Raw genomic sequence first — 12,184 nt, forward strand, 5'->3', positions numbered from 1 at the left:
GGGCGGGAGGGGGTGCGGGTCGACGCTGCGGCCGCCATGTCGGGTGAGGGCAGCCCGTTCGGGGGCGGGGCCGGCGCGGCGTGACGGCCGCGGAGCGGGAAGCTCTTTCCTCCCCTCAGCCGCCGCCATTTTGGAGGCGGTGCCGGTCGGGGCGGGCGCTGCCGCCGCTGCCTCCTCCTCTCCTCCCTCCTCTCCCCTCTCTTGTCCCCGCTGGCCCCTGAGGTAGGGAGGGGCTCCCCGCTGGGCGTCCCCTCCCCGCGGCACCCACCGCGCTAGGGACGGGGGTCCCCGAGTTCTCCCTGGTACTCCCGGACCCTCATGCACCCCCGTTCCCCCTCCCACCCCGTGGACCCGCCTGACAGGGCACTTGGTAGCGGGGGACGGGACCCCCCTGACAGTATGGGGAGAGGGACCCCCCCGCCCACTGGGATCCCCCCCCAGGGGGGTTTGGGGGGCAGGACTCCTCGGGGACCCCAGGTGAGGGGTGCGCCCCATTACTGCCACCGCTGCCCCGTTAACTCGTTATTTTCTCTATCACCCCCCCTCCAAATTTCCCTTTTTCTCCCCGTTTCTCACCCCCTCAGGTGATGGCAGAAGAGGTCGAGCCCAGTGCCCTCGTCCCGGCGGAGGGGGCTCCCCCCACACCCCGGGGGGGTACCCCCCCATCCCGGAGGCCTCTGAGGGCCCCCCCCCCGAGATCCTGAGGGCTCCCCCCACACCGCGGGGTCCTCCCAGGGGTGCCCGCCCATCGTGGACCGCTCCGAGGGGGCACCCCGCGACCCAGGGGGGTCCCCCCCGAACCCCGGGGGGCAGCGAGGGGCCCCCCCGCCCGATCCCGGGGCGTTGCGTGCGGCACTGGAGGCGGCTCTGACCCGGGACCCCCAGGGAGGTGACGCCGGCCGAGCTGAGCCCGATTTTGGGGGTCCCCTGGCCCCCCAAGACAAGTGTCAGCACCTGGACGGGGCCCTGCTGCTGCATAACAACCTCTGCCTGGTACGCGGGGGGGAGGGGGGGCACCAAAATGCGGGGGGGCACCCAAAATAGAGGGGAAGGGGGTATGGGGGGTGGTGGGAGGGGGAGTGGGGGGATGTGGGGGTGCGGTGGGCGTTTGGGGGCTCCTCCTGACCCTCCCTGTCCCCCTCAGGTGCCGGGGGGCAGCCGCAGGGTTTGGGGGGCTGCGGACGGCGCTCAGCACCCTGGAGAAGTACGGCCGGAACCTGCTGCAGCCTGGCCCCCCCGGCACTGCCGCGCCATCCGCTTCGGGAACCCCGTCTGCCACGGCACCGTCGACGCCGTGCAGGTACCCCAAAACCCGCACTGGCACCCCAAAACCTCAAGGACCCCAATCCCCCCGTATCACCCCAATATCCCCCATAGAACCCCAATATCACCCCAATATCTCCCGCAAGCACCCCAATATTTTGCTATAGGACCCAAATATCTCCTGTATCACGCCAGTATCCCCCACAGAACCCCAATATCCCTCTCTGGCATCCCAGTATTTTGCTATAGGACCCCAATCCCCCCGTATCACACCAATATCCCCTATAGCACCCCAGTATTCCCCCATACAACCGCCGTACTCCCAGTATCCCTCATATCACCCCAGTATCCCATTACAGCACCCCAATATTCTGCTGTAGGACCCCAATTCCCCACAGGACACCCCAATTCCCCCCCCTCCCCGTAGCCCAAATCCCCCCCAGTGACGGTGCGCCTCCCCCGCAGGGGGGCCGGGGGGTGCTGTGGCTGTTGGGGTACACGGAGGAGACAGGGAAGGGGCTGAGCTTCCCCCCCGGGGTGGGGAGTCCCCAAATCCCCCGTGTGGCCACCGTCACCGCCGACGTCCTGCTGCTGTGCGCCGAGCTGAACCTGTTGCTGGCCGTGAGTGCTGGGGGGCACTGGGAAGGTTGTTAGGACCGACTGGGGGGGCACTGGGACATACTGGGGGGCAGTGGGACATACTAGAATATATTGGGGAGCATTAGTAAGGTCACTGGTACATAGTGTGGGGCATTGAGAGGGTTACTGGGACGTACTGCAGGACACTGGAACATACTGGGATATATTGGGGAGTGCTAAGAGGGTCACTGGGACATACTGGGGGCATTGGGAGGGTTACTGGGATGTATTGTAGGACACTAGGACATACTGGGATATATTAGGGAGCGCTAAGAGGATCATTGGGACATACTGGGGGGCACTGGGACATACTGGGATATATTGGGGAGCAGTAGGAAGGTCACTGGTACATAGTGGGGGGGCACAGAGAGGGTTACTGGGATGTATTGCAGGGCACTGGGATGTACTGGGATATATTGGTGAGCGCTAGGAGAGTCACTGGCACATACTGGGGGGCACTGGGGGGATCGCTGAGATGTACTGGGGGGCACTGGGACATACTGGGGCACACGGGGGATTACTGGGACCGCGCCGCCCGCCGCTCCCCCCCACGCCTCCCCCGGGCGCTGCCGGGGGACCGCCGGGACCCTCCTGTGCCGCCGGGCACGGAGCCGGCGGGGACGCCGCTGGGTCCTAAAGGCTCCCGCCTGCCTTCCGCGGGCGGCAAAGCTGCTGCTGGAGGAAAGCGGGGGCGGGGGGGGGGGGCGGCCGGTGTCATAGTGAACCTGGTGGCGGGCGAGGGGTTAAGGGGGGCGGCCGGGCTGCCGGAGGACGCCAACCCGCGCCCGGGGTGGGGGGGCCGCCGCCGCCTCTGGGGGATGTGGGGGCACCAGTGTGTGACAGGGGTCGGGATGGGGGGAGGTGTGGGGTCTCTTCTGTGTGAGGGGGGTGTGAGCTGTGGGGCTGCCGGTGTGTAACGGTGAGGTCTGGTTGAGGGGAACCATGAGGCAGCTCCTCTGACAGTGGGGGGCCGTGGGGGGAGCTGTGGAGACCCCCCGGGGTGGTGTGGGGGGTGGCGGCTGGGGGCAGCTGTGGAGGCTGCCTGCGTGTGACAGTGGGGTCTGTGCAGGGGGAACTCCGAGGGTCCCTGTGCGTGGCAGGGGAAGCTGTGGCAGTTGTTTGTGTGTGACAGGGCTGGGGGGAGGGTGCCGTGGGGAGCTGGGGCTGTGTGTGGCAGAGGGGATGGCGTGGGGGAAGCTGGGGGATCTGGGGCAAGGGGAGGTGTGGGGGACCTCCCTGTGTGGCCCTGGGGTCAGCGCCTGCTGGGGTGTCAGGGTGAGGCCTCCCCTCATGCCTGTGCCTTAGCAGAAGAGGGCAGGGGACATGGCAGGACATAGTTCAGTCTGGAGGTGAACACCCCACACCCAGCCCCCCTCAGCGAGTAGAAAAGAATCCAATGTCCCTTTGATTTCAGTGTCCTAACAGTGCAGCTTCTGCTTCTGCAGGAGGACGTGGTTCAGGGAGAGAGGTTGGGAGTGTGAGGATGGGGGTGAGGATCTCAGCTCGGGGTCGCTACATTTGTCAGTGTGGGAAGGGAAGTCTTGGGGCTGAAAGTGTATGAAACCCTGTCAAAAAAACTACCAGGCAATGTGCTCTTGTAGAATTCTCCCAGTAATCCTGATGTTCACTATTTCACCGTTGAATCGCTGTACCAGTAAGAAGGCAGTAATGTATACGTGAAGTATTTGTCCCAGAAAGCAAATTATTTATGTTCCCATCTAGTGACGAATGATGTGACAAGTTTTTAAGTGAGTGGCAGGAAGGAAGAGTAGCATATTTTGGTGACGGGACTAGAAGAAAACGTCAGGTGATGAGGTGACAGTGCTGACAGTAGAGTTCATTGAAGAAATATTACCTATTTTTCCTGGTAAAAAGAATCTGTTTGTTTGGTTTTTTTTTTTTTTAATAAATATGCTAAACATGAATCTGCCTAAAGGAAAAGTCCATTTACATAGTCTGTTTTAGACTACTGCTTTTTTTTCTTTACTCATGTGCTGACTGAGGGTCTTACTGTGCAAAAGTCGTCAAATTCTGTCATTTCTCTGTGTTTGTGGTTACAGATCATGGCAGCAGAACAGAGTCCAGCAACTTCCGTCATCGACAGGGCCGTCAAGATGAGGAAGGAGATTGAAGCCCGGAAAGTGGTCTTGGCCTGGGGGCTCCTTAATGTGTCTCTCGCAGGCATGATCTATACTGAAATGTGCGTTAATTGTTACATCTGAGTCAAACAAGCAAAGCCTCCTCCTTTGTATCTCCCTGAATCTTTCCTGGGACTGAGTGGTTGCAAAATGAGAACTTCTTTTTTTTCTTTTCAGGTCTGGAAAACTCATAAGCTCCTATTACAACATCACATACTGGCCACTCTGGTATATTGGTGAGTTGCTGCAGCATTTAAATTAGTTTTCAGGGTTCTTTTCTTTTATTCACTTGTTCAGTTTTATTGCTGGAGAGGTGGTCCTTAAACCAGCTTTTTTTTTTTTAATTGGGTTTTTTTGTTAGTTTTAAATTTAAACCAAAACTTTGGTTTGCTTTCTGCTATCTCCCTTGAAACTTGGAATTTCTTCCGTTTTAGTGACAGGTAAGGAGTGTTAACAGCTTTCTTAGGTAGGAAGAACTTATTTGGTGCATTAAATCTGTTTAATGTGTGGAGTAAGGCTTTGGGGAACACGGCAGATTTTACTGCTGTGTCGTACCGTGGGCGTGGATGGCATTTCACAAGAATTCGAGTTTGTTTGGGAGGAGCAGACTCTAAGCCAGCTGTATCAAATATGATTAGAGGATGAAGCAAGAGGAGGAGAAAAATCATGAGATGAGTGACAGATGATTTGACAGAAGACGGTTTTTGAGAAAGACTGTGAAACTTAATTGTAGTCGATTTGGAAAATGACTGTCTGTCTTTAAATATTCAATTGTAGCAGTATAAATTGATCTCAATATAGAAAGGAAAATTATCTCCAATGGTTCTTACATAAAAAGGTGAAGAAATCTTAGGTATTGCCCAAATTGGTACTTATTGACAGCACTAACAATGACCTGTTTTTAATAGGCATATGCCCATGTTTGCAAACAATCCACTTTTGTTATTCCCATGCTCAAGCTGCAGTAAAAACTTCTCTGTTTCTTCTAGAACGTGCACTTGCATCTCTGTTCAGCCTGAATGCCTTATTTGATTTCTGGGTGGACTTCAAATACACGGTGGCACCGACCAGCTTGGTCGTGAGTCCTCGCCAGCAGACCCTGCTGGGGTTGCAGAATGCAGGTGGGTGCAATAAATATCTCCGGCAATCTTTTTTAATTCTTTTTTTTTTGTTTCAAGATGGTGTCTCTCTCAGCGGTGGGATTCTTTAGTGGAGTGAGTTCTGAATGGCCTCATCTGACAGGAGCGGTGAACTGAATTACCCGCAGCCTATTAAAACTCACAACGTCAAGTGATAATTTGATGAGTGTTTGTGGGGAGAACTGGAGGGGAAACAAACACACAGACGGTGAAAAAGGGCAGGATGAGAGCGGCTGCTGAAGGACAGAGAGAGACTTGAACACTGTGAGGTGTGACAAGGAATCTGTGACTTATCCATGGAACTAGGAGCAAGGCAGAGAGCGCAGGTTTATATTTTGTTTTGATGTCCTACTGCTGTCACGCTGGGTAACGAGAACCAAATGAGAGGGACAGACAGACCTTCGTGTGAAGACGGAAAATGAGCCTAGAGAGTGGACGCTCAGAAAGCTTTTGAAGATCAAAGCAAAGTTCTGAAAAGAGCCTGACAAGGTAAATAGACCAAAAGCAAAATGCTAGCACGGTAGTATTGCACTCTGCTAGTCTGCCCCCAGGAAATGGGCAGCAGATGGTTGTAATGCTGCAACAACAAGGTTCAAGCATCTCCTGTGTTTATTTGCAGAGATAAATTAAGACATTCAATGCCTAAAGATGCCCAGAGTAGGCAGGTGGAGGAGCTGATGGAATAGAGAACCCCCCTGGGTTACGCAAGGTGCCTGGTAACACTGAACTGAAATCTGAAGCTGCAGGATTCGTGCTGAGCTGTGGTCCTGTGTCTCAGTCTTCTCTTTTTTTCTGTCAGTGGCTTGACTGCTGAGTTCTGTAGGGACACTAGTTTTTCTAGCGTCCCTTCTAGCATCTTCTTTAAATTGCCTTAAGATAGCGTTGTGTCTGCGTTTAAAGGGGGGAGGAGAGTTTGGGGCTGCTGCATCCACAATGCTGATTCTGTTTTTCCTCCTTGCAGCGGTACAAACAACTCCAGCGCGTGAGCTGGCGGCAAAGAAAGCCCCGTCTTGGGCACCTTCTCCTCCGATCCAGGGCCAGAGTGTGCTGAGTTCCAGCCCGTCCCGCTGCCCTAGCGCCAGTCCAAAGTTTACTACCGGTTGTACCCCAGGGTACAGCCCTCAACGACGGGCTCTGTCAAGCACCAGCGCTGCTTACGGCAGTGCTGGAACCTATTCCCCAGGCAGCAGCTCAGTCGGGTAAGGACCAGGCCAGCTCCCGAGGGGACAGTTGGGGTCTTTGTTTGGTGCCCTGTGCTGCTGAAGGGGAGCAGCAGCCAGCGGAGAGTTGTCTGTGTGTGTCTTTGCTCCTTTGGCAAAGCAGATCTCAGTTTGTCGTATCGGGATTTGTCCTTTTTCCCTCATTGGGTTGGAGCAGCTGGTTTGTTTTGGAACAAAGCAAAAACAAGAAATCAAACTGTAAGCGCAAAGGAGACCAAAAGAAACCAACCCAAACCCCAAACAAGAGTCTTTTATATTCATGTCGTGTACAAATCAAGGTGGAATTCTGTCTTCTTTATATGATACAAGCGTTTTTTTTAATTTGCCCAAGGTTTCCAGCTGCAGCTCCTCTCCTAGCGGGTCACTGTCCCCCACTAGCGTTGGGCCAGTGGAAAGCAGCAGCTTAAGGTCTCGTTACCGCTCTTCCCCCGGTCTGTGTAATTCTCCTACGGGCGAAGAAGATTATATGACAGACCTCAAGGCACTGCACACCTTCCTTCGGAACGAAGAACAGAAGCAGCAGAGAGTTCAACTAGGTAAAGAAACCAAACTGATTCGATCGGAAAGGCTTGGTCGGGAGAAGGGGTTGGGTTTATCAGAGACTGGCTTTTATGGGTGAGACAAGTCGCAAAGGATTCCAAGTGAGATTTGTTTTAATTTTTTCCAGATCCTCGTGCACGTGTTCTGCACTTACCTCGACTCCAGGCTGCCGCCTCACCCCAGATATCCCGAGGGCAAAACCTTCACTTCCCAACACTTCATTCAGACACCGGATAAACCAGGTACCGGCGCTCACATTGAGCTGCCCTTGGCCTCTGGGATCACGTCAGCACCCTTGAAATCCCCGACACCTTTGGAACTTTTCATGTGCAGACACTTCGAATGAAAACGGATTTTGCATCTACCAGAGCAGCATCAATCCGCCCCACTACGAGCTGATCTACCAGCGCCACGTCTACAACCTGCCCAAGGTACGGTGGTGGTAGCGGTGTCCTCCGGCTGTCAGGAAATCTGATTTGGGTCTGATTTGTTGTTTTGGTTTTTTTTTTTTTTTTTCAATTCTAGCCACATTTATTGACTGTTGACACTCAGGCTGGCTCAGTGCAGGCAGTAAACCTTAGCTTGGCCTTTGACCATGATGTTGTACTTAGTCTGCTCCTAGACAGTACTTTTAGTATCTGTTTAAGATCCATACGTACCTAGGCAGTAGCTTCCTCTTTATTTTCTAACAATTTATTTTAAAATACCACATCAGGTAATCCTCGATGTGTGTTGTCACCCGGGGCTTGTCCCTAAGAATCCTGGGGAGAAGCTTCTGTCCTGGTTTAGGCCCAGAGGGTAACTAAGCCCCACGCAGCCCTTCACTCGCTCCTTCCCCCTCAGCGCTGGGAAGGAACAAAATTTAAACAAAAAGTCTCAGGAATTGAGATGAGGACAGGGAGGGGTTTCCTCACCCATTAAAACAGGCAAAACCCAGACTCGTTAGGGGAAGGAAAGCAAGAACATCGCTTTGATTCAAACACTCACAAAACCAACACTTAACAGGCAGACTGGGACAGAGAGAAGCGTTAAAAAACACCTCCCCTCACCCCTCCCTTCTTCCCGGGCTCAGTTTTGTTTGAGGGTCCTGCTTTTATACAGTTTAACAAACAAATCATATTAAAATAAAAAAAAAAAGGGGCGTGGAAACATCTGGTAGATCGGCTTCACTCGGGCACATCCCGGGTCTGGCCAGGATCCGGGGCGCATCCGAGGAGTTCCTGTCTTGTAGGAAACAGCTGCCTTAGGGTCCAAAAATAGAGATTCTTTATCTAGTTTTCAGAGGGAATCTGGTCGTATTTCATGCGGATAGGGTGCTGGTCGGGAGGTTCACTCAGAAGTCAACTCTGGTGCGAGGCCTGTGGGTCAGGCTCTGGTGGTTTAGGCTTTGGTTCGAGGCCTGTGGGTCAGGCTTTGGTCTGAGGCCTTTTTACGTTCCCCAAACAATCACCAAAACCCCAAAAAACCCCAACATCCAAAAATCCCCAAAACCGCCAAAAGATCCTGAAACACCCCCCCTCCAAAAAAACCAAAACTCAAAAACCAAAATAAGCCCAAAACCCCCAAAACGCTAAAACCCCAAAAACCAAAAGAAAACCAAACCCTCCAAAAAATCCTAAAAACTCCAAAAACCCCCAAACCCCCCCAAAACCCCCCCAAACCACCCAAAACCCCCCAAACCCACCAAAACCCCCCAAAAACCAAACCACCAAAACCTCAAAAATACAAAAAGCCCAAAACCCCAAGAACACCAAAGCCCAAAACCCACCAAAACCCCAAAACCCCCAAACCCCACCACACGCACAGCCCCAGCGCAGCTTCCGCCCTCAAACTGGCAAAATTCTCCAGTGAATTTTAATTTTCGACCGATCCTGCTCTGCTTTCCAAAACCTGCAGCACGTCAAGTGTTTAGAGATGGTAACCCAGCCAAAACCCACGTTTGGTCTTTTTTCTGGTATTTCTCTCTCTGCAAAAAGCCAAGGATGAGGCAAAAACGCCGCCAGCCCCCCCGTGAGGCCATTTTGCGGTGGCTTTCCCAACGGCCGCTTCCTCCGCCTGAAAATCCCGTTTTTTGCCGAGGTTGGAGGATTTTTTGCAGGTTTTTTTGCAGGTGTTTGGGAGGGTTTTTGCGGGCTTTTTGCATTTTTTGCAGGTTTTTGCAGTTTTTTGGCAGGGGGTTTTGCGGATTTTTTTGCGGTTTTTTTTTTCTTTTGTTTTTGCGGGTTTTTTTCGCGGGTTTTTTCGCCTTTTTTTGCGTTTTTTTGCGGTTCTTTTTGTGGTTCTTTTTGCGGTTTAGGGGGTTGGGGGGGTTGGGAGTTTTTGGAGGGTTTGGGGGTGTTTGGGGGGTTTTGGGGTTTTGGGGTGTTTTGATTTTGGGGGGATTTGGGGGTTTTTTTGATTTTTTTGGTGTTTCTGAGTTTTTTGGGTGTTTTTTGGTGTTTTGGAGGCATTTTTGCGTTTTTTTGGGTTTGGAGGTTTGGGGATTTTGAGATTTTTGGGGTTTTTTGGGGTTTTATTTTATTTTGGTTTTTATTTTTTTTATTTTTCAGGGGTCTTTAAATTTTTTAAATTTTTTGTTCAAAAGAAGCCCACCATCCACCTCTGGCAGCCTTGCGAGCTCTGCCCTGGCCCGTGCCTCCAGCACAACCACAGCTCTGCCCTTCCTTTACCTTTCCAGTGATTTTTTTCACTGTTTTTTTGGCTCATAACCTCTGATTTTGGGAGCCTCACGGACTGACACGCAGCTGCAGCACCTCGGCAGGAGCCCGGGCTCCATAAACCCGCAGGCTTTTTGGGGCAAAAAACCCACTGGAGTTTGTTTCAAAGAAGAATTGTTCAATATTTGCCCAAAAAATATTTTTCTATTTTATGTATGGGAGAGGAGAATCTCTTGTAAATTCTGGCAAATGAAGGCTTTAGAATTGTATGGTTTAAAAAAAAAAAATATTAAGGGAAGTAAAAATCCATAAGCCCCCCCCTCCCCTATGCTGAGGGTCTCTGAGTCGTAAACTGCCAAAAACCCCCCATTTGTACATAAAAGCTGTGAGAACTCCAGCGGGGGCGGGGAACCCCACGTGTTTTGGGATGAGAAAATATATTTTTTGTACTGTATTTTATCTCTGTGGGGCCGGGGGAGCTGCTGGTTCTTGGTGTGAACCGGCCGTTACTGGTGATTCTTGTCTCCCCCGGCAGCCGCAGGGCTATTCCTGTATTAAAGGAGTTTGTTTTAGCAAACGCTCGTTTGGGTTTTTCTTGGGGTTCAGCACCCCTAAATCCGTCACCGTACCGAGGGGGGACTTAGAAGAACCGGGTTTAGCTGGGCTTGACCCCCCGCCTCCTGCCTTCGCCCCCACCCCAGCCCCGTTACTCACCTGCGAAAGGCTCTTGATGGGCAGAAATTCTCTTTTTTTGGCCCTAAATCTGGGTGTTTCTCTAGAAGCAGCCCCGGGGCCCAGGTCCCTGCGCACCCCCATAACTCTGCACCCCGATAATACCCTGCGCCTGGTCCCCAGGCACCCCCGTAAACCACACACCCCGCGTACCTCAATGTACGGGGTACCCCAATACACTGTGTACCCCAATATACTGTGTATCCCTCTCCCTGTGTACCCCAATATAATGGGTACCCCAATATACCGTGTACCCAACTCCCTGGGTACCCCAGTATACAATATACCCTGCTCCCTGGGTACCCCAACACACTGTGTACCCCAATATACTGTGTATCCCTCTCCCTGTGTACCCCAATATACCATGTACCTCACTCCCAGGGTACCCCAATACACTGGGTACCCCAATATACCACGCACTCTGCTCACTGGGTACCCCAACACACTGTGTACCCCAATATACCGTCTACCCCGCTCCCTGAATGCCCCAATACACCGTGTACCCCAATACACTGTGTACCCCAATATACCGCGTATCCCACTCCATGGATACCCCAATACACTCTGTACCCCAATATACTGTGCACCCCACTCCCTGGGCACCCCAATAGACCGTGCACCCCAGTCCCTGTACCCCAATACACCCCGCTCGTTGTGTACCCCCATACACTACACACTCCACTCCCCGTGTACCCCAATATACCATGTACCCCAACATATTGTGCACCCCACTCCCTGTGCACCCCAATACACTCTGCACCCCAGTCCCTGTGTACCTCAACACACCATGTACCCCCATACATTGTGCACCCCAGTCCCTCTATACCCCAACACACCGTTCACCCCAGTCTGTGTACCCCAATACAATGTGCACCCCACTCCCCGTGTACCCCAACATACTGTGCACCCGAGTCCCCGTGTACCCCAATACATTGTGCACCCCCATACACTGTGCACCCCAGGCCCTCTGCACCCCAACACACCGTTCACTCCAGTCCCTGTACCCCAATACACCGTGCACCCCACTCCCTGTGAACCCCAACACACCCCACTCCCCGTGTACCCCAACATACTGTGCACCCCACTCCCCGTGCGCTACGGTGCACTGTGCACCCGGGTAAACCCTGCACCCCGCTCCCTGTGCACCCCAGATGCTTCTACACCCCAGCCCCGCACACCCCAATACACCACGCACCCCAGTTCCCATGCACCCCGATACACCGCACCCCCCGCTTCCCGCGTGACGCAGCCCTGCGCACCCCGATTCCCGTGCATCCCCGACCCTGTGCACCCCCACACAGCGTGCACCTCGGTTCCCCTGCACCCCGATATACCACGCCCGCTGTCCAAGCGCAGCCCACATCCTTGCGCACCCCGATACACCGCGGCCCCCCCCGCCCGGATCCCCGCGCACCCCCGTCCCTGTGTACCCGGTTCCCGTACACCCCAGCCCCCCTCACCCCGATACACCGCGCACCCCGTTATTAGGTGCACCCCAGGCCCCAGCGGAGGCGGGTCAGCTCCAGCCCCTCCCGGTGGGAAGGGGGGGCAGTTTTGGGGGGTCGCGCCCCGCGCATGCCCCGCACCTCCCGGGAACGGACCCAGGGACCGACGGACGCACAGACCCCGCCATGGCCAGCGAGGGGGAGTCCAGCCTCCCCCGCCGCCGCTGCTGCACGCAGGATGCACCCGGTGAGGTGGGGGGACACACCTGGGGGGTTCCCCCGTTCCTGACAATTATACCGGGCATTGAGGGGGTCCTCCCCATCCTGAGTACCAGCGGCGTTCCACCTCCTGAGCATCACATTGGGCACTGGGGGGATTCCCCTCCCCTTCCTCATCCTGGGGGCTGGTGG

At 54.1% G+C, this 12,184-nt stretch overlaps 1 protein-coding gene across 5 annotated transcripts; it reads left to right on the forward strand.

Moving 5' to 3' along the window:
• The first annotated feature begins 682 nt into the window (after positions 1-682).
• LOC141932071 (transmembrane protein 209-like) lies at positions 683-10,173 on the forward strand. Of its 5 annotated transcripts, XM_074845058.1 has the most exons (11): positions 683-993; positions 1,145-1,300; positions 1,729-1,884; positions 3,963-4,102; positions 4,218-4,276; positions 5,030-5,161; positions 6,141-6,378; positions 6,731-6,935; positions 7,067-7,181; positions 7,273-7,370; positions 9,489-10,173. In XM_074845058.1, exons 4-8 carry the CDS (start codon positions 3,966-3,968, stop codon positions 6,804-6,806), a joined length of 642 nt encoding a protein of 213 aa, XP_074701159.1. In that variant the 5' UTR covers positions 683-993; positions 1,145-1,300; positions 1,729-1,884; positions 3,963-3,965; the 3' UTR covers positions 6,807-6,935; positions 7,067-7,181; positions 7,273-7,370; positions 9,489-10,173. The 5 variants fall into 5 exon arrangements, with proteins under 5 accessions (XP_074701159.1, XP_074701158.1, XP_074701155.1 ...); XM_074845057.1 differs by having other exon boundaries at positions 7,273-10,173; XM_074845054.1 differs by having other exon boundaries at positions 7,067-10,173.
• Positions 10,174-12,184: the final 2,011 nt, after the last annotated feature.

Source organism: Strix aluco, chromosome 19 (genome assembly GCF_031877795.1).
Source record: "Strix aluco isolate bStrAlu1 chromosome 19, bStrAlu1.hap1, whole genome shotgun sequence".
NCBI classification, from domain to species: Eukaryota; Metazoa; Chordata; class Aves; order Strigiformes; family Strigidae; genus Strix; species Strix aluco.

Bases quoted from the DNA above. Each gene is read 5' to 3' on its own strand.
- LOC141932071 (XM_074845054.1), top strand. From the start codon at position 3,966: ATGGCAGCAGAACAGAGTCCAGCAACTTCCGTCATCGACAGGGCCGTC. The intron at 4,103-4,217 runs GTGCGTTAATTG...TTTTCTTTTCAG, and splicing joins GGCATGATCTATACTGAAAT to GTCTGGAAAACTCATAAGCT. The intron at 5,162-6,140 runs GTGGGTGCAATA...TCCTCCTTGCAG, and splicing joins GCTGGGGTTGCAGAATGCAG to CGGTACAAACAACTCCAGCG.